Below are 26828 nucleotides of genomic sequence, written 5' to 3' on the forward strand. Positions count from 1 at the left end.
CCACACTAGACCACAGGGAAGCCGCCAGGACCACCAGGGATTGGAGGAAACATGTGGATGGCCAGGTACATCCCCCATGGCCATCCACATGTAAAAAATATGCACAATAGATGCCAATCAGTGCCCACAAATGGACACTGACTGGCAACATGGGCACTGTTTGGAAAAATTGTAAATAAACAAGTGCCACCCCTCAGTGTCCATCAGTGCCACCCCTCAGGCCGGGTACACACGAGAGGATTTATCCGCGGAAACGGTCCGGGGGACCGTTTCCGCGGATAAATCCTCTGGTGGATTTTGATCTCATGGTTGTACTAACCATGAGATCAAAATCCCAGCGGAATTCCGTCCGCGGTGACGTGTCGCGCCGTCGCCGCGATGATGACGCGGCGACGCTGTCATATAAGGAATTCCATGCATGCGTCGAATCATTACGACGCATGCGGGGGATGGATTCGGACGGATTGATCCGGTGAGTCTGTACAGACCAGCGGATCAATCCGTTGGAATGGATTCCAGCGGATCGATTTCTTAGCATGTCAAGAAATTTTGATCCGCTGGAAATCCATCCCCGGGGACAAAAATCCGCGGAAACAGATCCGCTGGATCGTACACACCAGGGGATCTATCCGCTGGAGCCGGTCCGCGGATCAATTCCAGCGGATCGATCCTCTCGTGTGTATGGGGCCTCAGTGTCCATCAGTGCCACTTCTCAGTGCCCATTCATGCCCAGTGCCCACCTATCTGTGCCATCCATCAGTGCCACCCATATTTACCCATCAGTGCCACCCATATGTACCCATTAGTGCCACCCATATGTACCCATTAGTGCCACCCATATGTGCCCATAAGTGCCGCCTATGAGTGCCCATCAGTGCCGCATACCAGCGCCGCCTATCAGTGCCCATCAGTGCCACCTCATCAGTGCCCATCAGTGCCACATCATTGGTGCCCATCAGTGCCACCTCATCGGTGCCCATAATTAAAAAATAAAACTTACTTATTTACAAAAAAAATTACAGAAAAAAATAAAAACTTTATTTTTTTTCAAAATTTTCGTGTTTTTTTTTAGTTGTTGCGCAAAAAATAAAAATCGCAGAGGTGATCAAATACCACCAAAAGAAAGCTCTATTTGTGGGAACAAAATGATAAAAAAAATAGTTTGGGTACAGCGTAGCATGACCACGCAATTGTCATTCAAATGCGACAGCGCAGAAAGCTGAAAATTGGCTTGGGCTGGAAGCTGCGTAAGTGCCTGGTATGGAAGTGGTTAAACAAATTGTTGATTGTGTCACATGTGTAATTATTGTGTCACGTATTTTAGACAATTCTGAACCAAAAACAGTTCCTACACAATGCCTGGAGCACTACTAGTCTCAGAGCTCAACCATACCTCCCAACTGTCCCTCATTTAGAGCAAAGTCCCTCCTTCCTCCTTGTTTCTCACTCATTTTGGTCTGATCTATATAGTTATAATTATCTATTAAAAAGCATTTCACAGAGCTAAACCTTTAATCCATATTCCAAATTGCTGCATTTGTAAATTTCAGAAGCCAATATAAAAGAATAGTAATGGAAAAAAAAGCACATGTGGGTTTAACCAATCTTGTTTTGTTTTTTTGTATAATTAAAACTATTGCTTATAACAGTGATTATCATTGTTATAAGCATTAATAATTTATTTCCCTTTTCCTCCTGAAGATTTATGTCCTCCTAGGACTCGGTGTCCCATCCAGTCCCTGGCCTGATAGATAAGTGCCTCCTGGGGACTTCATCCCTCTTATGCCCCGTACACACGATCAGTATTTCCGTTGGGATAAACTCTGACGGATTTTTCTGACGGAATTCCGTTCAAGCCGTCTTGCATACACACTGTCACACTAAATTCCGACTGTCCAAAACGCGGTGACGTACAACACTACAATGAGTCGAGAAAAATGAAGTTCAATGCTTCCGAGCATGCGCCGACTTGATTCTGAGCATGTGTGTTTTTTCTCCGTCGGAGTTCCATACAGACGAACTGAGTTTCCGATAGAATTTTTTTTTTCATCGGAAAAAAAGAGAACATGTTCTCTTTTTTAAGTCCGCCGGAATTTCCGATGGAAAAACTCAGATGGGGCACACACACGGTCGGAATATCCGATGAAAAAAATCCATTTGACTTTTTCCATCGGAAATTCCGATTGTGTGTACAAGGCAATAGTTCCGAGTTTTTTTCAACTGTCTGTTTTCTCTCCCAGGCTGCATAGCAGCCAATCAGAGTGTCCTATGCTATCCTGGGTGGTGACTGGTGAATGGGGTTTCCTCCAGCAGCTGTGAGTGCAAATGCAGCCCTAGCAAAATGTGTTCAGTCCTCTCTGTCCTCTTCTCCCTACACAGCAGCCACTTCTCTGCTCACTGGAAGCCAGGGAGAGGAACTGTGTGGACTGCAGCAGGATTAGAAAGTCCATGCAGCAGTGGCAGGAGCTCCGCAGACCTGAGTATAGTCCTGCTTTGGACAGTGGTGACATCCCAGTGCTCCTCACTAGAAGGATGGAAAGTTTGTGGCTTGTTGTACACTTTAACCACTTAAGCCCTGGACCAAAATGCAGCTAAAAGTCCAGACCAGGTTTTGCGATTCGGCACTGTGTCGCTTTAACAGACAATTGCGCGGTCGTGCGACGTGGCTCCCAAACAAAATTGGCGTCCTTTTTTTCCCACAAATAGAGCTTTCTTTTGGTGGTAGTTGATCACCTCTGCGGTTTTTATTTTTTGCGCTATAAACAAAAATAGAGCGACAGTTTTGAAAAAAAATGCAATATTTTCTAATTTTTTCTATAATAAATATCCCCCAGGGGGGCGTGGCCTGGAGCGGCATGTAAGCGGACGTCTTTCCTAGCAGCTCCGTGATCCCTCTGTACAATCCTGCACCATCCTGCCATCCTGCCCCTATACACCGTCGGGTAACCTTGCTAATCCCTCGGGGAACCCCTTGGGATACTTTTCGGAGGAGTCTGGTGGATGGGAAAGAGGAAAAAACAGCCCGCGGCCAGGATGAATGTCACCACGCGCTCCGGCCATGATGGCCGCCGCAGCATCGCGCCACTCTCCTCTTTGGCATCTACGCCGGAGTTGTTTGCAGACGACCCGGAATCATCTCCCCCACCCTCTCCCAGGTCCTCCACCACGCCAGTGCTGCCTGCCCCTGGGTCGCCCAGCGAGGATGGCCTGGAGGAAGGCCCGGAGCCGGAGCCTACGCTGCTGGAGGTCCTCAAGTTACTGAAGGTAAACCATGCAGATACTATGGGAAAGATGGAGGAACTTAAGCTGGACATAACTATTATGCGCCAGGACATGCACAAGATGCGGGACCGCGTTAAGGAGACAGAGCGCCGTATCAGTGACCTGGAGGATACTGTGGGCCCCGTCCTTCCTACTGTTAAAGCCCAGGGTGTAAAACTTCGCGCAATAGAGGACAAAATGGATGATTTGGAGAATCGTTTACGCAGAAACAATCTGCGCTTGGTGGGCCTTCCTGAACGGGTCGAGGGGTCCGACCCGGTAGCTTTCCTGGAGAGCTGGTTTACCCAGGAATTTGGGAAGGACTGCCTATCCCCCTGCTTTGTCCTGGAACGGGCCCACAGGGTGCCGGGCAGGCCGCTGCCTGCTGGAGGCCCCCCTCGTACTATGGTAATGCGCCTCCTTAACTACAGGGACCGGGACTCTATCCTGAGGGCCGCCCGGATTAAGGGGAGCCTAAAGATTAACAACGCATCGGTGTCCCTCTTCCCGGACTACTCCCCTGCGGTCCGGACCGCGAGAGCCAAATATCAGCATGTCAAGCAGAAGCTGAGGGAGAAGACCATCCAGTATTCTATGCTGTTTCCTGCTACGTTGAGAGTGGTACACCAGGGCCAGGTGAATTTCTTCCAAACCCCTGCCAACGCCTTATCCTGGTTTGAATCCCTGCACCAGCCTGGCCGTGCATCTGACAGGGCATCCGATGGGTGATTCCTCTACTTTTGTTGTTTTATTTTCCATATATTCGTTTTTCTTACATGGGATAGCCCCCCTTGGGGCTTTTTTCTTTTGTTGAACTCCGCTCCACCAGAATGCCTCCGGGGCAGGAGGTTTTTCAGATACTCATCGTTACAAGAGGACTAAGGTCTCCTCAAGGTGACTGTGCTGCTATTATTCAGCCTAATACCGTTCTGTTTGAAACACGTTTATGTCAGTTAAGTGAACATTGACTGTTCCTAACTCGCTTGCTGGCGTGCCTGCGGCGGGCCATGTTCCCTGTGTCCACAGGTAGTTCGGGGTTAAAGCCAGCCCCGTGTTTTTTTGGGGGCCTGGCAGGGGTTAATTGTGAAGGGTTGCTGTTTAAGATGTGTATGTTTGGGAGTGTGATTGATTTCCTGCATGTGGTGTTGCGTGTTGTGTGCTTGTGTGTGTGGGTTTCTGGTCCTCTCGCTCCCCCCGCCTGTGCCCTGTCTGGGTCACTGTCACTTGATCCGCCCTGTGTCCCACTGTATTTAAAGCTTTAACATGTCTGTGGTAAAGTGTATTTCATGGAATGTTCGGGGGTTAAACTCTAAATTTAAGAGGGCTTTGTTGTTTGATTTCCTTAAGGCATACAACCCCCATATTTTATGTCTGCAGGAAACGCACCTCTTGGGTTCAAAGGTTATGGCATTGAAGAAATGTTGGGTTATGCATGGTTTCCATTCCACCTACTCTAGCTATGCACGGGGGGTTTCCATTTTAGTGAGGAAGGGTCTCCCTTTCTCCTGCGAACGGGTGGTGCTAGACCCCAAGGGTCGGTATGTGTTCCTCCAATGCACAGTGCATGCCACGCCACTACTGTTGGTAGTGGTATACGCCCCCCCCCCTGTAACGGCAGACATTTTTACAGACTTAAGTGTGCAATTTGCTGCCTTCCCGGTTATGGCTGCCCTTATAGTGGGTGACTTCAACTCGGTGCTCGACCCTGTGCGGGACCGCTTGAGGCCCATCCCCTATGACTCTAAGCTGTTTAGTCAGTGGTGTGACTCCTTCGGTTATGTAGATCTCTGGAGGCTCAGTCATCCAGGGGCTCAGGAATATACATGCCAGTCCCGGACGTACCGTACTCTTTCCAGGCTGGACTATGCTCTGGGGACTCCGGATTTGATACCCAGTGTACAGACAGTTTCCCATTTACCTCAGACGTTGTCCGACCATTCCGCAATGACTGTGGAATTGGTGATGGGTCATAGGCCCTCCTTTCGGGTGTGGCGGCTCAGTCCCTTTTGGGTCTCCGCGCCTGAATTTCAGGAACAGATTAGGCAGGATATGTCCCACTATTGGGGGGACAATGCTGGGTCGGCCTCCTTTGGTCCCACCTGGGACGCCTTTAAGGCGACGGTGAGGGGTTCATACATTTCTAACATCTCCAGTCATAGGAAATCCTCCCGGGCCGCTCTTTTGGCCCTGGAGTCCTCCCTGGAGAGGGCCAGGGCTCAATACTCTGCGCACCCCACCCCGGACTCCCACGGGGCACTGGTGGGGGCGCACAGAGCCCTTGACCTTCACAGGGTGGATGTGACGCGGAAACAACAGCTATATTTGTCAGCTAGGATACTTGAGCATAGTGGTAAGAATGGCAAGATGTTGGCATTTCTGTCCCGCACGGAGTACGTGGATCGGACGATACCCCGTATTCAGTTGCCGGATGGCTCTGTCGCTTTGGACCCCATAGCCATAAATCAGGCCTTTAAATCCTTTTATGAAAGTCTGTACGCCGCCCCTCGCCCCCCAGAAGAGGAAGAGACATTGGGATTCCTAGAATCTCTTCGGTTCCCAGTCCTAGAGGAATCACATGTTTCGATACTGGACAAACCCCTAACGGTAGAAGAGGTCACCGAGGCTATTCATTCACTTCCCCCAAATAGGGCTCCTGGGTTAGACGGCTTGCCCGCCGAGTTGTACAAAAACTACGCGGAAGAGTTGGCACAGAAGTTACACTCCTTGTTTGGGCAGGCTCTGCAGGAGGGTGAGCTCCCCTCCTCCATGTGTGAAGCCCTGATTGTGGTGCTCCCTAAGCCTGACAAGGACAAGTTGCTATGTGGGTCGTACCGCCCCATTTCGCTTCTAAACAGTGATGTGAAGGTGCTAGCTAAAGTTCTGGCCCTAAGATTACAGAAGGTTATTCTCCATCTTATTCACAGGGATCAGGCGGGGTTCATGCCTGGAAGGAGTACGTACGACAATATCCGGCGACTCTATTTGCACATTCACCAGGCTGAGGCCAGGAAAATGGGGGGTTTGGTGCTGTCTTTGGACATACTAAAGGCCTTTGACACCGTCAACTGGTCGTTCCTGTGGGAGGCCATGCACCGAATGGGCTTTAGTGCCCGATTCATCAAGTGGGTCCGCTTGCTGTACACCAATCCCAGAGCCAGGGTTAGCACTAATAAAGATGTTTCAGATGTTTTTACTTTGCAGAGGGGTACCAGGCAGGGCTGTCCGCTCTCGCCACTCCTGTTCGCATTGGCCATTGAGCCTTTGGCTCTGGCGGTGCGACAGACGGCGGAGGTGGCTGGGATCTGTTACGGTTCCCTCTCTGAAAAGATATCTCTATACGCGGACGACGCCCTGATTTACCTCGACGGAACGGAGCGGTCCTTTGTCTCCCTGATGAGGGTGGTGGAGGAATTTGGGAAGGTCTCCGGGTTGAGAGTTGGTTGGGAAAAATCGGTTGCATTCCCTATAGGCCCTATGCTTGATTATTCCTACCTCTCAAGGTCCAAATTGTCCATTCAACCTACCTTTAAATACTTGGGGATAAATGTTAACGCAGACCTGTCTTCCTACGAAACTCTAAATGTTACCCCAATTGTTACACACATGGAGACTAGGCTCAAAACCTGGACCTCCTTGCCGCTTAACCTTATTGGCCGGGTGAACATTTTCAAGATGATTTACCTACCAAAATTTTTGTATGTGTTTCGGGCATCCCCAATTTTTTTGTTAAAGAAACTTTTTAAAAAACTTGACTCGATCCTTTTCACCTTTTTATGGCAGGGATCGAGCCCTCGCATGGCCAGGGCCTCTCTCCAGGCGCCTAAACTGGAGGGGGGTCTGGCTTGCCCTAACCTACGTCGGTACTTTATAGCATCTCAACTAACGTATGTCTATGATTGGTTCCTGGAGGCCTCCCCATCATGCTCCACTGCTCTACTGACTGCTCAAGTGGGCTCCAGGGACTCGTTGGTCGATGACCTTCTCAGGTCAAGGGCGGGACGATGCTCCCGTTACGCTCCGACAGAGGTGGGCTGGTTGGCGTGGCACGAGGGCAATGACTTGCTCACTGATTCAGGCGGGGTATCTCCTAGGGCCCCCCTATGGTATAATGCAAATTTCCCTGAGCTCCTGGGCCATCCCGACTCTGGGTGGTGGACCCGGGTTGGGATCACGCGTGCTTCCCACATTTTTATCAATGATCGGTTTCTCTCATTTGAAGAACTGCGGGCTCGCAATGGGATACAGGTGAAATTTCTATTCAGATACATTTCCCTCCGCCATGCGGTTCGGGCACAGTTTGGGGGTCTGGCCCAGGGGCTCACAGAATCGCCTCTGGAGGCTCTCATGTCATACTCAGACATAGAGAAATTGGTCACAGTGTTCTATACACGCCTACAGTCTGTGGGGGTTGAACCATTTCAAATTGCCCAAAGAAAGTGGGAGGTGGATATTCCGGGGCTGTCCGGGGAGGGATGGGAGGAGGCCTCGGAGGCGTGCTTCCTTGATCTCATAGGCTCTAATGATCAATACATACAATTTAAGTTCATCCACCAGTTGCACTATACCCCTGCCAGGTTGGCCCGTATGGGTCTGAATCCCAGTGCTTCCTGCCCCAGGTGTGACTCCACGGAGGCCAACTATTCACATATGTTTTGGTCATGTCCAGCTGTTTCACTATATTGGAAGGAACTATTTTCTTTTTTTAAGGACACTTTACACATCTCTGTTCCCCTCGCCCCGGAGACCGGATTGTTGGGGGTGCTAAATGACTCTGTACCTACCACCCATGCTCGAACTTTAATACGAACTGTTCTATTCTATGCCAGGAAACTGATTTTGTTACATTGGAAAAGTGCCTCTGCCCCGAATACCCAAATGTTGTATCGTATGGTGAATAAGGTATTACCTATGTTTAAGTGTATATATAAGGGAAGGGCCTGTCCCAAGAAGTTTTACAAGATTTGGCAGCCCTGGTTGGACATAGCGGACTCCTTTTGGGGGGACACCCCTCTCTCTCAGCCATAACTGGCTGTGGGCGGGGGGGGGGCTCCGGGCGGCCTGGGCTGGGGTGTATGGGCGTGGGGGGTGAGGGGCTACGAGGTCAGTATGGATGAATGTGGGTGTGAGTTGGAGTGAATGTCGGAGGTGTATGATATGTTATGTTTCTATCTGTTCCTTTGGCTGACAGCCAAATGTTTGTGCCGGTGTACCAGCTTGGGCTCAGGCTGGGTCACCTGGCGACAAAGTACCCCTCCGTTGAGGGATTGGTGCAGCTATGCTCCGGGAGGGGATGGGGCATGGGGGTTTGGAATGTTTGTTTCTATGCCACCTCATGCTGACTTTGTGACAACTAATGTTCCCTTTCTTCCTTTCCGGAAGTGTATGTCAATGTAAAACCAATAAAAATTGTTTTAAAAAAAAAAATATCCCCCAAAAATATATAAAAACATTTTTTTTCCTCAGTTTAGGCCGATACGTATTCTTCTACATATTTTTGGTAAAAAAAATCGCAATAAGCGTTTATCGGTTGGTTTGCGCAAAATTTATAGCGTTTACAAAATAGGGGATAGTTTTATTGCATTTTTATTAATTTTTTTTTGTACTACTAATGGCGGCGATCAGTGATTTTTTTCGTGACTGCGGCATTATGGCGGATACTTCGGACAATTTTGACACATTTTTGGGACCATTGTCATTTTCACAGCAAAAAATGCATTTAAATTGCATTGTTTATTGTGAAAATGACAGTTGCAGTTTGGGAGTTAACCACAGGGGGCGCTGTAGGAGTTAGGGTTCACCTAGTGTGTGTTTACAACTGTAGGGGGGTGTGGCTGTAGGTCTGTCGTCATCGATCAAGTCTCCCTATAAAAGGGATCACACGATCGATGCAGCCGCCACAGTGAAGCACGGGGAAGCTGTGTTTACCTACGGCTCTCCCCGTTCTTCAGCTCTGGGGAGCGATCGCGAGGGGGCGGCTAGAAACGAATAGCCGCGCCCTCATCCCGGATCGCTCCCAGACGATTTCCGACCGCCGCATGTACCGCGCGGGGGGGGGGGGGGGTCCCGCCCCACGTCTAGGCAGGGACGTGCCTAGACGTGGACATCTGCCTGTACGTGCCATTCTGTGGACGTATATGTACATGCGGCGGTCGTTAAGTGGTTAAATATTGTAAGAACAAAGAGATAGCAGTTAATCTTACCGTTGCTTTCATAACTGTTACCTAGCAACTCTGCTACTTTTTTTGGACTAGCTATATATTGATCTGTAAAATTGGAGATGTAAGAATGTGGAAGATTATTCTATGATGAATTTGTGGTGCATTGCAAGATCTTCTATCACCTCTGGCATTCCCAATGCTGGCCAAACACTTTACCATCTGACCATCCACCTGCAGTGTTACCCGCAGAAGAGCCGCTGAATTGTTTTGTGATTTCTCGTCACTTCTGAAGATGACACATCCCACTCACCCAGCACTTACTGACACACCTTAAAGTGGATGTAAACCCAATTTTTTTGTATTTATTTTTTTGCTGTCACAATGTAGAGTATAAGATTTCCTATCATCTGTGCCCAGTCTTGCCACACAGAGTTAATCCAGCTATGAGCAATCCTCTTTTATTGTTCAGTGCGATAAACGGACAAACAGGAGAAAACTTTTGTCCGTTCTTCCCCCTTGCTGTGAGTGACAGGTTATTTACATATCTCATGCACTAGCCTGAGACAGGCATTGTTTTTTAATTCCCACCCCCACTCCTTTTCTGAAGTCATGTGGTTACTTTTCTGGATTTTGAGGTGGGTGGGGAGTCTACTGACATCACAACTCCACCCACCGAGCTCCAGACAACAGACCTACCCACAGAATCTGCAGTTTTTCAGTTCTTATAACAGACGAGGGGAGACATTTGACAGGTAAGGATACATGCAGGAGGCATCTATATGCTTAAAGATCAGCACTGTGGCAGTAGTTTAGAAAGGATGAGAGTGGCTTTACATCCACTTTAACCACTTAAGACCCGTACCAAAATGCAGGTAAAGGACCTGGCCAGTTTTTGTGATTTGGCACTGCGTTGCTTTGACTGACAATTGCGCGGTCGTGCGACGTGGCTCCCAAACAAAATTGGCGTTCTTTTTTTCCCACAAATAGAGCTTTCTTTTGGCGGTATTTGATCACCTTTGCGGTTTTTAGTTTTTGCGCTATAAACAAAAATAGAGCGTCAATTTTGAAAAAAAAACAATATTTTTGACTTTTTGCTATAATAAATATCCCCCAAAAATATAAAAAAAATATTTTTTTTCCTCAGTTTAGGCCTATACGTATTCTTCTACCTATTTTTGGTTAAAAAAAATCGCAATAAGCGTTTATCGATTGGTTTGCACAAAATTTATAGCGTTTACAAAATAGGGGATCGTTTTATTACATTTTTATTAATTTTTTTTTTTTACTACTAATGGCGGCGATCAGCGATTTTTTTCGTGACTGCGACATTATGGCGGACACATCGGACAATTTTGACAATTTTTGGGACCATTGTCATTTTCACAGCAAAAAAATGCTATAAAAATGCACTGATTACTGTGAAAATGACAAATGCTATAAAAATGCATTGTTTACTGTGAAAATGACAATTACACACAGCTCGATCTCGGGACTCCGGCAGCAATTGGGTCCTGCGGCCGCAGTCACTGAGCTTCGGACCAGGTCGCGGGCGCGCACCCACGACCCGCGGCTGGGCACTTAAAGAGGACGTACAGGTACGTGCTTGTGCCCAGCCATGCCACTCTGCCGACGTATATGTGCAGGAGGCGGTCCTTAAGTGGTTAAGGTATTTCAAATAATTTATTAGGTCAAACATACCCTAAAAGAAGAGATGATTAGGATTCTATGCATTAACCATTTGCCAACCAGCCACCGTCATTATACCGCGGCAGGTCGGCTCGTTCCCGCAAATCGTGGTAGCTGTTTTTCCGGCTCTTATAAAGGCTATAGCAGGCACAAGCGTGCCCGCTGCACAGCAGGAGAGCCAATGCGCGTGGCCGGCGGCTGCGATGTCCGCCGGCCACCTGCAAACGCTCCGCAGAGAACAAGAACGAGGATCTGTGAATGTAAACAAACAGATCCCCTTTTTGACAGGGGAGGAGAGAGAGATCGTCTGTTCCTAGTGACCAGGAACAGCAATTTTTCTCTACTCCCAGTCAGTCCCCTCCCCACACAGTCAGAATCACTCCTTAGGGAACACATTTAACCCCTTGATCGCCCCCTAGTGTTAACCCCTTCCCTGCCAGTGTCATTTATACAGTAATCAGTGCATCTTATAGCATTGGAATATCTTGATGCATTTCATGCAACTCTGCACTGACCAATCACAGACAGGGGGGGAGGGTCCAGGATGACCTGGGCTCAGAGAAGTAGGTTGAATGATGCTGGCCATCAAACTGCATGAGGTACTGTGGGGAAATCTCTGGAATGAGATTGTAGATCTCCTAGATTTATAGCTCTAACGAGAAGGGCTCTGATTCCTCCTGTATTGAATTGTATTGTAACTGTATTGTCTACCCTAATGTTGTAAAGCGCTGTACAAACTGTTGACGCTATAAATATCCTGTATAATAATAATTATGAGGGTGAATAGTGCAGCAAAAGGTGAATGCCTCTATCTTTTTAATGGATTATTTATTTTTATCTTCTCATTTGTGGCCAGAGTTCTACTTTAACCACTAGAGCACCGGGCCATCGTCAAATGACGGCTCCACGGTGACTCTGAAAATTCAACAGGACGTCAATTGACGTCCTGTATTCTTGCGGCCACTGGGGGGCGCGCGAGCGCGTGCCCGGCGCGTCCCCGAGATGCCGATGCGCGTGCCTGGCGGTCGCGATGTCCGCCAGGCACTCGGAATCGGCGGCTACAGGGACAAGACGTGGAGCTCTGTGTGTAAACACAGAGCTCCACGTCCTGTCAGGGGAGAGAGGAGACCGATCTGTGTCCCTTGTACATAGGGACATAGATCGGTCACCTCCCCCAGTCACCCCCCTTCCCCCACAGTTAGAACACAATTTAGGTATACATATTAACCCCTCCCTCACCCCCTAGTGTTAACCCCTTGAATGCCAGTCACATTTATACAGTAATTAGTGCATATTTATCGCATTAATCGCTGTATAAATGTGAATGGCGCCAAAAACGTGTCAAAAGTGTCCGATGTGTTCGCCGCAATGTCACGGTGACAGTAAAAAAATCGCAAATCGCCGCCAATACTAGTAAAAAAAATAATAAAATAAAAATGCCATAAATCTATCAGCTATTTTGTAAACGCTATAACTTTTGCGCAAACCAATCAATATATGATCATTGAGATTTTTTTTACCAAAAATATGTAGAAGAATACATATCGGCCTAAACTGAGGAAAAAAAACGTTTTTTTTAAAAAAAATGGTGATATTTATTAAATAAAAAAGTAAAAAATAGTGTTTTTTTTTTAAATTGTCACTCTTCTTTTGTTTATAGCGCAAAAAATAAAAACCGCAGAGGTGATCAAATACCACCAAAAGAAAGCTCTATTTGTGGGAACAAAATGATAAAAAAATTGTTTGGGTACAGTGTAGCACGACCGCGCAATTGTCATTCAAAGTGCGACAGTGCTGAAAGCTGAAAATTGGCTTGGGCAGGAAGGGGCGTAAGTGCCCGGTATGGAAGTGGTTAATAACAAAGTTACTAGCACTGGAATTTACCTACAACCATACTCCAGATATCTTACAACTGGTTGTAGGTCAAATCACTGACTGATTGGTATCTCTTTTTGTAATAAGCCCCAGAGTACCCTGTGCCCTTCCTCAAGCCTAATTATCTGCCAGCTAAAACTTCTCTGAATGAAATAGAATCGTAAGGGAAAATTGCCCACAAAAAACATGGCTGCCAAAACATGTCTCTTTATTATTACATCACGCTGGCGTCTGTGTTGCAGTGGGTCACGTGCAGAAGATAAGCCAATCGGAATCTAGGTGCCCTACGTTTCACCCAATGGAGGGCCGCTGCTTCGGCACATTGACAGGTGTGGGGCGGGGATTGCGGGGACGTCAGACAACGTGCAGTGTCAGTGCGGGATGTGTGGAAGGTAGAGTAAGCAGAATGGAAGAAGAGGAAGGAGGATCAGAGGAGGCCGCAGTGCACAGGCAGCATAAGAAGGAGAAGAAGGATCTGCAGGGTAAGAGGTCATAGTGCTGACAATGGGGTGTAGTGTACATGTATTCCTGCGCCTGGAGGGACTCCTATACATGTCTCTGCTGCCTCTTAAAGGGGAGCATCACCCTCTCAATGACATTCTCAGTCTTGTTACCATTTACCTGCATTGCTGAGTTCATATATTTACATGTAGAGGGTCCAGCAATGTGCTCGGCTCTCAGACTCTGTTCACATGGGATGATAACATGCATGTCATTTGTCATATGCAAGGCTATATATATATATATATATATATATATATATATATATATATATATATATATATATCCCCATCCCCAGGGCTGTGTGTGTGTATAGCGACTTAGTGCTGTGTGTATGTATATATAGCGACACAGTGCTGTGTGTGTATATATATAGCGACACAGTGCTGTGTGTGTGTGTGTGTGTGTGTGTATATATATAGCGACACAGTGCTGTGTGTGTGTGTGTGTGTGTGTGTGTATATATAGCGACACAGTGCTGTGTGTGTGTGTGTGTGTGTGTGTGTGTGTGTGTGTATATATATATATAGCGACACAGTGCTGTGTGTGTGTGTGTGTATATATAGCGACACAGTGCTGTGTGTGTGTATATAGCGACACAGTGCTGTGTGTGTGTGTGTGTGTGTGTGTGTGTATATATAGCGACACAGTGCTGTGTGTGTGTGTGTGTGTGTGTGTGTATATATATATATATAGCGACACAGTGCTGTGTGTGTGTGTGTGTGTGTGTGTGTATATATAGCGACACAGTGCTGTGTGTGTGTATATAGCGACACAGTGCTGTGTGTGTGTGTGTGTATATATAGCGACACAGTGCTGTGTGTGTGTGTGTGTATATGTATATATATATATATATATATATATATACATATGTATGTATAGCGCGACACAGTGCTGTGTGTGTGTGTATATATAGCGACACAGTGCTGTGTGTATATAGCGACACAGTGCTGTGTGTGTGTGTGTATATATATATATATAGCGACACAGTGCTGTGTGTGTATGTATATATGTGTGTGTGTGTGTATGTATGTATGTATGTATGTATGTATGTATGTATATATATATATATATATATATATATATATATATATATAGCGACACAGTGCTGTGTGTGTGTGTATGTATGTGTATGTGTATATATATATATATATATATATATATATATATATATATATATATATATATATATATATATATATATATATATATATATATATATATATATATATAGCGACACAGTGCTGTGTGTATATATAGCGACACAGTGCTGTGTGTGTATATATAGCGACCCAGTGCTGTGTGTGTGTGTTTGTGTGTATATATAGCGACCCAGGGCTGTGTGTTGGAGGTCGACCGATATGTGTTTTTCTCTGGCCAATGCTGATATTTAGAAATCGGGGAGACCGATATATGATGCCCTTTTTTCTTTTTGCAGGTGGCACTGACAGGTTTCACACTGAGTTGATTTGTCAGTTTCACAGTTACACTAAATGTAACTGAATGCAGAGAGAGACCAGCTGTCAAAATTCAGCGGTGGGCGGGGCCCTGCAGCTATTTAACACCAGACAATAATTGGGCTGCTTAAGAAAGGGGGCAGGGCCACATACATGTAGTTGCCTGCCCAGATCCCATCCCATTGGCTGGTGTTTGATAGCTGCTGGGTCCCACCCACCCACGACCTCACTGCTGAATTCTGACAGTCTCAGTTTCTCTTTCTCTATTCAGTTACACACATTCAGCGGCTCTGGCAAGCGCCACTCTGCCAATGGAGTGTGGGGAACGGAGGAGGAACACTAGTGGGTCAACGGGCACGGTGCGGTCAGTAATCAGTCAAATTTGCATAATTATCGCCCGATGCCGATTTCTTAAGAAAAGGCCAAATATCTGCTGATATATCGGTCGACCTCTAGTGTGTGTATACATATCCAGGGCTGTGTGTGTGTGTATACTGACCGAGGGATGTGTGTGCATACACGGACCCAGGGATGTGTGTATACTAGAGGTCGACCGATATATTGGCCGATATTTGGTATTTTTTAAGAAATCGTCATTGGCCGATTATTATGTAAATTTGGCCAATTAACACTGTCGACGCACAAGTTTTCCTCCTCCCTTCCCCACACTCCATTGGCTGAGCGGCGCTTGCCAGAGCCGCTGAGTGTGTGAAACTGACATTTGTAACTAAATGCAAAATGAGAGGAGCTGTCAAAATTCAGCAGTGATGTTGGGGGTGGGCGGGACCCAGCAGCTATCAAACGCAAGGCAATAGAATGGGATCTGGGTGGGTCGCTACATGTATGTGGGCCTGCCCTCTTAAGCTGCCCAAACATTGACTGGTGTTGGCTAGCTACTGGGTCCTGCCCACCCCCGACATCATCGCTGAATTTTGACAGCTGGTCTCTCTCTGCATTCAGTTACATGTCAGTTTCACCCAGTTACACTATATCGGCTCAGTGTGAAACCTGCCAGTGCCAACCTGTGCCACCTACCGGTGCCACCTGCCAAAAATGAAAAAAAAAAATTGGCCTAAAATATCGGCAGCAAAAACCAGCATCATATATTGGCCTTCAGCCGCCCCGATTTCTAAATATCAGCCACAGAAAAACCCATATTGGTCAAATTTTAGTGTATATACTGACCCAGGGATGCACAGGTGTTGCTGCCTCTCTGTTCTAGAAGTCCCATTGTTGTCCATAGGGACACCTCCGCTGCCCCCCAATATGACATCTGTGTGGGTTCATGGCCCTGAGGACCCTGTACCTTGCATAGATGTCAATTAGGAGCAGTGGTTGTGTCCATGACAACAATGGGATTGCCAGCTGTGGGATGCATGCGACAGCAGTGCATCCCTGTGTCGGTAAATACAGCCTAACACACACGTAGTCGCCCCATGTAACCAAGGCCTTGCAACATTCTTCTACTCCAGCTCCCATTTCACACCACCATCTACTTTCTTTGAGTCCCGTGGCGCCAGCTGTCCCCTCCAAATTCTCCAATGACACAGAACAAGATCTCGCACATGTGCAGACAGAGGTCTGATGCCATGTCTGTTTATACTCACTGCCCACTTTATTAGGTACACCTGTTCAATTGCTTGGTAACACAAATTGCTAATCAGCCAACCACATGGCAGCAACTCAATGCATTTAGGCATCTAGACCTGGTAAAGACGACTTGCTGAAGTTCAAAACAAGCATCAGACTGGAGAAGGAAGGGGATTTAAGCGTCTTTGAATGTGGCATGGTTTTGGTGCCAGACGGGCTGGTCTGAGTATTTCAAAAATTGCTGATCTACTGGAATTTTCACACAACCATCTGTAGAGCTTACAGAAAATTGTCCAAAAAAGAGAAAATATCCAGTGAGCGGAAGTTGTGTGGAGGAAAATGCCTTGTTTAGGTCAGAGTAGAATGGACAGACTAATTCAAGATGATAGAAAGGCAACAGTATCTCAAATACTCATTACAACCAAAGTACTGTATGTAGAATCTCTGAACGCACAATAGTGCTGCACGATTCTGGCTATAGTGAGAATAACAATTTTTTTTTTTTTGCTTAGAAGATAAATCACGATTCTCGCTGCGTAACATTTATCTTTCACATTCAAACAAAAAAAATTTACACTCTGAAGTTTGATCTAAGAAGGAAGTTGGTTACAATGTTTCATGTTGTTACAAGCTTGGCTGACTGATTTTTTTTTTTCTTTACACACACACACACACACACACACACACACACACACACACACACACACACACACACACACACACACACACACACACACACACACACACACACACACACACACACACACACACCCCTTTGATCTAAGAAGGAAGCATTAGTTACAATGTTTCCTGTTAAGAACTTGGCAGACTGCCCGGATATTTTCTTTTAATAGCTGAGTGAGCAGATAAAGTCTCTCCACTTGTTAGGCCCCATGTACACGGGACGCTACTAAACGTACGTTCAGAGGCAGTTGGACGAACTGCCCCTGAACTCATTCTATGTTCTCCTATGTGACCATGTACACGGTCTCGTTTATTGCCATTTTTAGGCAGTTGCGTTTTAACAGTGTTTCTTTGAAAGCAAAAAAAGGGTTCAGATGCAGAAGACTTTTTTTGATTATACATATGGTTACAGCAACACTACCCAATTTGGGATACGATCTCTTACAGGTGGTGATACTTACCACCTATACACCAGTGGAAACTTGCGTCATGCCTTTCCTTCCCCTCCTCCCTTTTCCTTTGTTTAAATTTCAATCCCAAGAAAGCTGCACCCCTCCCATTTAAGTGCAATCCATCACTACTATAAAGATGGTAACCTGGTGAAAAGTCAGCCCAGTTCGCAATGAAACCAAACCCCTCCTCCCTGCACCAGTTTCTCAGCCACTTGTTAAGTACCATAAGCGCTTGCTGTCTCTGTGGTGTGGCTCGAGGTACAGGCAGTATTTCAGAAAATATTGCCTTGGGGGACCTTTTCTTCAATATGGCCCCCAAGTCCCTAAAATAATTTTGTAGGGCGCTCCATCTTTCTCTAACTTTGTCATTGGTACCGATATATACCATGACAGCTGGTTCCTGTCCAGCGCCATCCAATAATCTGTCCATGCAATTTGCAATGTTCCAAACCCGAGCGCCCGGTAAACAACATGCTGTTTGGCAATAATGGTCTTTGTGACAGATTGCCCTCTGTACTCTTCCAATAACTGAATCCCCCTACCACTAGTATGTGCCTATCCTTTTTCTGGTAACCTTGCCCCCATCTTCGTCACATGCTGGTGGAGTCTCTGTATGAAAGTCACATTCTGGTGAATTCTTTATGCGAACGTCACATTCGGGAGGTGACTCGTTGTGAACGTCACATTCAGGAGGTGACCCGTTGTGAATGTCACATTCGGGAGTCTCAGTGGTAATGCCACAATCTGCTGGAGTCTCAACAGAATCGTTGCACGCTGAAGGAGTCTTGATGTGATTGACACGTGATTGATTTAAAGAAATTCCCAACTTTTGGGCTATTTTCTTTCCCAACAGGGCTGCACCCTGTTCATTTAAGTGCAGTCCATCCTTGTTCTTTCTAGTTCTTCAGCCACTTGCTAAGCTCCTGCTGCCTCTTTGGTGTCGCTTGAGGTACATGCAGTATTTCTGAAAATGCTGCCTTGGAGGTTCTTTTCTTCAGTATAGCTCCTAAGTCCCTGAAATCATTTTGTAGGGCGCTCCATTTTCTTCTAATGTTGTCGTTGGTTCCAATATGTACCATGACAGCTGGGTCCTCCCCAGCCGCATCCAACAATCCGTCCATCCGATCTGCAATGTCCCGAACTCGTGCGACCGGGAAACAATATACTGTTCGTCAATCACCGTCATTCTGACAGATTGCCCTCTGTCTCTCTAATAACAGAATCCCCTACCACCAGGATCTGCCTATCCTTTTCTGTAAGCTTGCCCTCATCTTCATGGGAGGAGATAATCCCATGGCTGCTCTGTTTATTTTGGTGGGTTCCCAACATGTACGTCACATTGTGCTGGAGTCTCAATATGAATGTGACATTCAGGTGGTGTCTCCATGTGAACGTCACATGCTGGTAAAGTCTCCGTGTGAACTGCACATGTTAGTGGAGTCTCCATGTCAACGACACATGCTGGTGAAGTCTCCGTGTGGACCTCGCATGCTGGTGAAGCATCCGTGTGGCGTTCATATTCTGTCGTCTCGCTCACTAGAGCAGTGCTGCCCTGTGAGCTGTCTCTGCAGTAAATACTGCGTACATCTGCAATAAAAAAAGAAGAATCAGGTTTAGCACTTTCACCTACATTTATATATATTTTTATACAACCTCAAATTATACAGAGAAAAAATCAAAATTCCAATGCCAGGGACAATAAATAAACCCAACATCGCAGGGATCACTAATGGTGGCCTTCCTATAAAAATTCTGGTTGCCTGGCAGTTATGCCGACCCACTAAAATGAATTGAGTCAGAAAGGGAGCTGATTCTTAATTTTCATGTGCGGGGGAATCATCTGCAGTGCTTCTGTTTCTTATTATTAAACACCCAGCCTCTATGGGGGGGGGGGGACCTCTAATCAATATCTATTTCCATTCCTTTACATGTGTAACTTTGGACTCCAAAAAATATGTTTTTATAACAACATATTTTTTTGTGTGTTTTGCCACCATTAAAACGTTTTTGTTATCCCCCAAAAAATAAAGATCCTGTTCCTTTTAAAGCCTGTTATAGTGCTTGTGCTGTGTATGAAATATCTGGCTGATCCTACCAGTTTCTACCCTCCCCCTCTCTGCACTGACTCCCATGTATCAGGGCTGCAGAGTCCTGACATCGGAGTCAGTACGTGTCTCCATCATACGCTGCTATCTGCAGCTCTCCCTGTGTCTCCTCCTCCTCCCCCTCCATGTACATGTCTCCATCATACGCTATTATCTGCAGCTCTCCCTGTTTCTCCTCCCCCCTCCCTGCCTGTCACCTCTCGCTATCCCTGATCTGTTCATATAAAAAGCTGCATCCTAGTGCCTGTGCTCTATAAACAAAAAGAAAAAAACATTTCTACTTGTATTACAATGTATTCATCTTGACCTCTGTTTAATCTTCAACTGCCATAACGCCGCACATGTAATCGTGTAAATTAGAAAAATGTAGCCACGTAAACACTAAACCATTTTGTGACAATTGTTGTTTTCAAGTTAAAAAATATATTTTTTTTGCTCGAAAATTACTTGAAACCCCCAAAAAATATATATATATATATATATATATATATATATATATATATATATATATATATATATATATATATATATATATATATATATATATATATATATATATATAATTTTTTAGAGAATATAATGGTGGTTGTTGCAATATTTTATGTCGCACTGTATTTGCGCAGCAGTCTTTCAAATGCGGAAAATTTGTAAAAAAATTACTGTTTTTTTTTTTTTTTTAGTTCATTAAAGTGTAAAGTTAGGCCAATTTTCTTGTATAATGTGAAAGAGATTTTACGCCGCAAGAATCATGATCTTTATTCTAAACAAAAAAAATTGTGATTCTCATTTTGGCCAGAATTGTGCAGCTCTAGTAGGTATACTAAAAGAGTGCTAAAATCACATGGCGGGGCTGGAGTTGGGCTTTAACAAATACATGATGCAGGATGAAAGGCTCGGAGAACTAAATTGTAGTCCCTTTCTCTGTAATCATATTGATTTTATAAGTGAGCTCAGTTTTGTAATTTGCACTGATCTTTTATTTATGAAGCCAAGATACAGAGTATGAAAAATGCAGTGCCTAAAAATGACAAGAAAAGAAGAAAACAGCTGACAGAAGACATCGCTAAGCTGGAAGCTGAACTGGAGGAAAAACACAAACAAGAACTTGAAGCCGATTTACAGAAGCCGTGTGCCCAGACAGAGGTAGGTAGCGGTAATGATCAGGATGGTGTGCACCAGAGAAGCCAATATACTGTGTAAATGGAGAAAACATGGGATCAAAGGGATACCCTTTTTGTTTAGGGATTTTTTTTTGTAATATATAATAATAATATTATTATTATTATTATTATTATTATTATTATTATTATTATTATTATTATATATATATTTTTTTTTTTTCTCTTCGGCTCCTCCAACAAGAGTGAAAGGTGTAGTTTGTGGGGACAAGCAAGGCACACTCTGCATTTTCTCTAAGTGAGCTTGTTCTGGCTATATAATGAGTCGGTTTTCTGGAAATTCAGCGTTTAGAACAGGGGTGTCAAACTCCATTTCATTGTGGGCCGCATCAGCATTATAGTTGCCCTCAAAAGGGCCGGTTGTATCTGTAAGATTAGATGTCCAGCGCAGTCCCTCCCCTTACATTAGATGTCAAGAGCCACCCCACCATCAGAAGTTGAGTCCCTCCCCCTCTCTTACATCACAGTGCACCCCACCTTTCCTTTATGCTGCTGCTGGGAAGAAGCTGGATGCATTGCTTGAAAGCAGAAAGTAAGGCTGCATTCACACTATAACGCGGCGTATTTTGCCGCGATTTGTAAATTTTTTTTTTTTTTTTTTTTTTTTTTTTTTTTTTTTACAAAACGTTTACATTGATGTCTATGCCAAAAGCCGCCTGAAAAAAAGGGTCCAGGACTTGTTTTCAGGCGTACGGCGTTCGGCGTGAGTTGTGAACCATCTCATAGACATCAATGTAAATTCGCCCCTCCAGCGGCACGAGCGTCGGGCGTAAACACGCCTAGGTGTGAATGCAGCCTAAGGGTCTGGAGAAGGACCCGCGGGCCTTGTGTTTGACACCTGTGGTTTAGAGGGTTACATATATGGGTTTGGTTGGTATTATGAAAGGCATGTCATATGTTGATCAGCTTCCTTATACAAATGATATAAACATATCATTGCATTGTAAACAATCTAGCATTTCCTTTTGGTGTTAAAGTGACACTTTTCGTATACATGTTAACAAACTTTCGATTTTTTACTACACAAGACCATGCTCTCGTACAACTCTATTTTTGGCTGACTCATGTTGAGCTGGTTGGGCTCCCTACATCCATTTCTACATCCAAGCTTTTGGAACCTCCAATTCCTTCCCCAGGTTCAGACTCTAAAGCCTGGTGCACACTATAGTGTTTTATTTTTTTCGTGTAACCTCGTGGGTTTTAAAAACAAAAAAACAAAAACGGACTCCTCCGGTCATAGCCGCTGTACTAACCATGTGAGGTTAGTTCAGCGATCTCCCCCGCTGAGCTGTTGTGTTTTGACAGGGGGACGCCCCCCCCCCCCCACCAAAACACTCTAATCAGCTCTCTCTGCCATTGGCTGAGAACGCTGATCGGGGGTCCAGCATGCATGTGCGACAGAAGCCGGTCGGCTGTAAGTATTACATAAAAATAATTTCTGGAGTTCAGCTTTAATACTTTTTATTCTGGGCTAACTTATCACTTAAACTACAAACTTCTGCATTGATTGATGGTAACACGGTACAAGACTCTCCTAATACAATGCATATGAAAGGCATAAATGATTGCACGTTTAGTTTCCCAGAATATACATGTTTACGTAAAATGAGTTTGTTCTGTGGACCATTATACGTATTTTGTGTGAACATGTCAAGTGGAAACTCTGCTTATTTGAAGGGATAAGGCTGGCCTTGCATGGATCGAAATTTCAATCCATCTAAGGCCATTCCTGTTCATGAGAAGCCAATCTATTGATTGGTTGTCCCTCTGTCAGAATACAGTGACACAGCGGAGGGGATTCCACCATCCCATATTGGGCCCACTTTCACATCGGGCCGCTTTGACATGTCAAATCGCGCGGCACTGTCCGATTCGGTGTGACGTTGCACCAATTCACAAAAGTAGTTCCTGCACTGCTTTTGGTGACTATGGGGCCGATTTTTCAATAGACATCTGTGCAGGAACCCGCATGTGTCTCTGAAATCGCTCCCGAAGTCAGACTGACGTGTGGGTTTGAAATTGTGCGAGTGTGAACCTAGGCTTAATAGGGGAAGTTGTGTGGTTTTTATTTTTTTGTTTCAATGTGCTGGCTGAATGGCCAAAAAAACTGGCCTGTGTATGGCCAGCTTAACCCCTTAACGCCCGCCGCACGACTATATACGTCCGCAAAATGGCACGGACAGGCAGAAGGGCGTATATATACACGTCCTTGCCTTCTAGCGGGTGGGGGGTCCGATCGGGACGCCCCCGCTGCGTGCGGCGGGCGGATTCCCTCGGGGAGCGATCCGGGACGACGGCGCGGCTATTCGTTTATAGCCGCTCCGTCGCGATCGCTCCCCGGAGCTCCCCGTGCTCCACTGTGGCGGCGTATCGATCGAGTGATCCTTTTTATAAGGGAGACTCGATCGATGACGTCAGTCCTACAGCCACACCCCCCTACAGTTGTAAACACACACTAGGTGAACCCTAACTCCTACAGCGCCCCCTGCGGTTGACTCCCAAACTGCAACTGTCATTTTCACAATAAACAATGCAATTTAAATGCATTTTTTGCTGTAACAATGACAATGGTCCCAAAAATGTGTCAAAATTGTCCGAAGTGTCCGCCATAATGTCGCAGTCACGAAAAAAAATCTGATCGCCGCCAATAGTAGTAAAAAAAAATAATAAATAAAAATGCAATAAAACTATCCCCTATTTTTTGTAAACGCTATAAATTTTGCGCAAACCAACCGATAAACGCTTATTGCAATATTTTTTTTTTTTACCAAAAAAAGGTAGAAGAATACGTATCGGCCTAAACTGAGGAAAAAACATTTTTTTATATGTGTTTTTGGGGGATATTTATTATAGCAAAAAGTAAAAAATATTGCATTTTTTTCAAAATTGTCGCTCTATTTTTGTTTATAGCGCAAAAAATAAAAACCGCAGAGGTGATCAAATACCACCAAAAGAAAGCTCTATTTGTGGGGAAAAAAGGACGCCAATTTTGTTTGGCAGCCACGTCGCACGACCGCGCAATTGTCTGTTAAAGCGACGCAGTGCCGAATCGCAAAACCTGGCCTGGGCATTTAGCTGCAAAATGGTCCGGGGCTTAAGTGGTTAAAGGGGTTGTAATGGTAAAAAAAAAAAATCCCTAAATGGCTTCCTTTACCTTGGTGCAGTCCTCCTTCACTTACCTCATCCTTTGATTTTGCTTTTAAATGTCCTTATTTCTTCTGAGAAATCCTCACTTCCTGTTTTTCTGTCTGTAACTCCACGCAGTAATGCAAGGCTTTCTCCCTGGTGTGGAGAAAGCCTCTTGAGGGGGCGAGCAGGAGTGTCAGGACGCCCACTAACACACAGCTCCTTTCTCTATCTGCAAAGTAGAGAGTGTCCGGACACTCCTGCTCGCCCCCTCAAGAGGCTTTCTCCACACCAGGGAGAAAGCCTTGGGTTTAGTTCCGGGAGGGTTGGAACATGCAGAAGGCTTGTGTAAGTGGGCTCAGGTGGTGTGCTGGCAAAAGTTACTTTTCCTGTGGTCCCCAATGCTGCTTATATGAACATTTCCCTCCCTACCCTTCCTCCCACCCTTGCTTATTTGGTTTGTACATGAGAGCAACTGGATGTCGTTCTGTGAAAGCTCCCATGTGGTGATAGCAATTCAAATTTGTGAATCCTTGCTGTGTGGTGTTCTTCTTTTTTTTTTTTTTTTTTCTTTTTTTTTTTTTTTTGTCTTAATGTTCTATTCATTTTTAGATAGACAGTGTCACTAACGAGGTCACGGGTTTGGATCTTGGAACGGAAGTGCCTGGTCAGCAACCTCGTCAGTCTAAAGCACAAAAGAGGCGGGTAAGAACACGTTTGTCGTTTTTCTCTGATTCACTCGTGTGAGGCTGATCTGATATTCCATGGAGTCTGATGTCAGCATGATGCAAGGTTTGTACAGGACTAACTGGGGAACTTTACATGGTGTGTGAAATAACAAATCAGATCTGAGCATCGTATGACACTTCACCTTCTGCAAACTTCAAGGGTCTTGTTATAACTACCATTAATAAGTGGTTGCTAGTCTCCCACTCTCATCTTCGTACTGTACCCAAATGTAATAGGTGTTTTGTCATGCTAGTGTTTTTTGTATTCTTAGGCTGTCTTAGGAACGGCCTTATTTATGAATTTTATGTTTTCAATTATTCTTATGTAATTTCTTAATAAATATCCAATTTTTAACTCCTCACGCCTTCAAAGTCCATCATCTGCTCTATACATACATATAAATACATATATGTATGTGTGTATACAATTTTTTTTTTTACATGGTGTGTGTGTGATGCAGTTATCTGCAGAAACATATACCACATATGTTCCAATGAGCAGGTTTCCTGTTGGATGATTCAGCTGGAGGAGTTTAGTCCTGCTGCATTCTCTTAAAGTGTTACTAAACCCAGGACCCTGCATTCACTATATCTGGTCTCCCACAGAACATGGAAATACAATTATTTTAGTAAATATAAACTGTTAAATATGTTTTCTCATCAGCAGTATAAGCAATCTTGTGACTTGTATCAGTGTCTGGTTAAAGCTTGTAGGAGGAGTTTTCATTCTCATCTGACTGTCCTATGAGGCTGTAGGATCCCTGACACTCTATCTGGACAGTGCTGATTGGCCCTGTGCTGATCATATGCACCCTCCCAATAAAAAAAAACCTCTAGCAATACACAAAACTGAGCAGTTGAGGATCAAAGAAGACAGAATCAAACAACCTTTTTACACAATGAACATGATTAACACCTTAGGTTCTACAGTGAGTATAACAAGCATGCTTTACTGCATATACAGACTGATTTTACTGCTGTGGATTTAGTAACACTTTAAGATAAAAATAGGAAAAATATGGACCCTATTGTAATGACTGCAGAAGAGATCTCTGAACTCTGATGGGGTGATCCTTACCAAGAGGTATCGGATAGGGTTGCAGTCTGCCAACATCTACCCACTTCCAATATATAATGTCCATTTAACATAAAGGATAACTTTACTAAAGTATGACTTTCCTTTAAAAATGTTTACAACCAGAGTGCTGACATAGGATGGTTGGGTTCAGCATAGAATTGCAGTATCTTTCTTGGAGAATGCCATTTGTAATGATGTAGACACTTTACAAAGCATAGTATGGGGCTGCCATTGCTGACAGTCCTTACAAAAAAAAATACTAGTTGCTTGGCTGTAATCCTGAATGAAAAATATATATATAATTTACAGTTGTGCTCATAAGTTTACATACCCTGGCAGAATTTACGATTTCTTGGCCATTTTTCAGAGAATATGAATGATAACACAAAAACTTTTCTTTCACTCATGGTTAGTGTTTGGCTAAAGCCATTTATTATCCATCAACTGTGTTTACTCTTTTTAAATCATGACAACAAACAAACTACCCAAATTACCCTGATCAAACGTTTACATACCCCAGTTCTTAATACTGTGTATTGTCCCCTTTAACATCAATGACAGCTTGAAATCTTTTGTGGTATTTGTGGGTGGGGCTCCTTATCTTCTCAGATGGTAAAGCTGCCCATTCCTCTTGGCAAAAAGCCTCCAGTTCCTGTAATTCTTGGGCTGACTTGCATGAACTGCACATTTCAGATCTCCCCAGAGTGGCTCAATGATATTGAGGTCAGGACTGAGATGGCCACTCCAGAACCTTCACTTTATTCTGCTGTAGCCAATGACTGGTCAACTTGGCCTTGTGTTTTGGATCATTGTCATGTTGGAATGTACAAGTACGTCCCATGTGCAGCTTCCTGGCTGATGAACGCAAATGTTCCTCCAGTATTTTTTGATCACATACTGCATTCATCTTGCCAACAATTTTGAACAAATTTCCTGTGCCTTTGTAGCT

The 26828-nt window shown here is 44.9% G+C and overlaps 1 protein-coding gene across 2 annotated transcripts in view; it reads left to right on the forward strand.

The window, feature by feature from the left end:
• Positions 1-26828, forward strand: part of OTUD6B (OTU deubiquitinase 6B) — a 52772-nt gene that overhangs the window by 5820 nt on the left and 20124 nt on the right. The window contains exons 1-3 of one of the 2 annotated variants that reach the window (XM_040354615.1): positions 13314-13462; positions 20758-20912; positions 24686-24778. In XM_040354615.1, coding sequence (XP_040210549.1) covers positions 13387-13462; positions 20758-20912; positions 24686-24778 — 324 coding nt within the window. In that variant the 5' untranslated portion in view covers positions 13314-13386. Of the gene's footprint in view, positions 1-13313; positions 13463-20757; positions 20913-24685; positions 24779-26828 lie in introns of those variants that run through there. The other variant, XM_040354616.1, reaches the window with a different exon arrangement.

The sequence above is a fragment of the Rana temporaria genome, chromosome 5, assembly GCF_905171775.1.
Source record: "Rana temporaria chromosome 5, aRanTem1.1, whole genome shotgun sequence".
In the NCBI taxonomy this organism is placed as follows: Eukaryota; Metazoa; Chordata; class Amphibia; order Anura; family Ranidae; genus Rana; species Rana temporaria.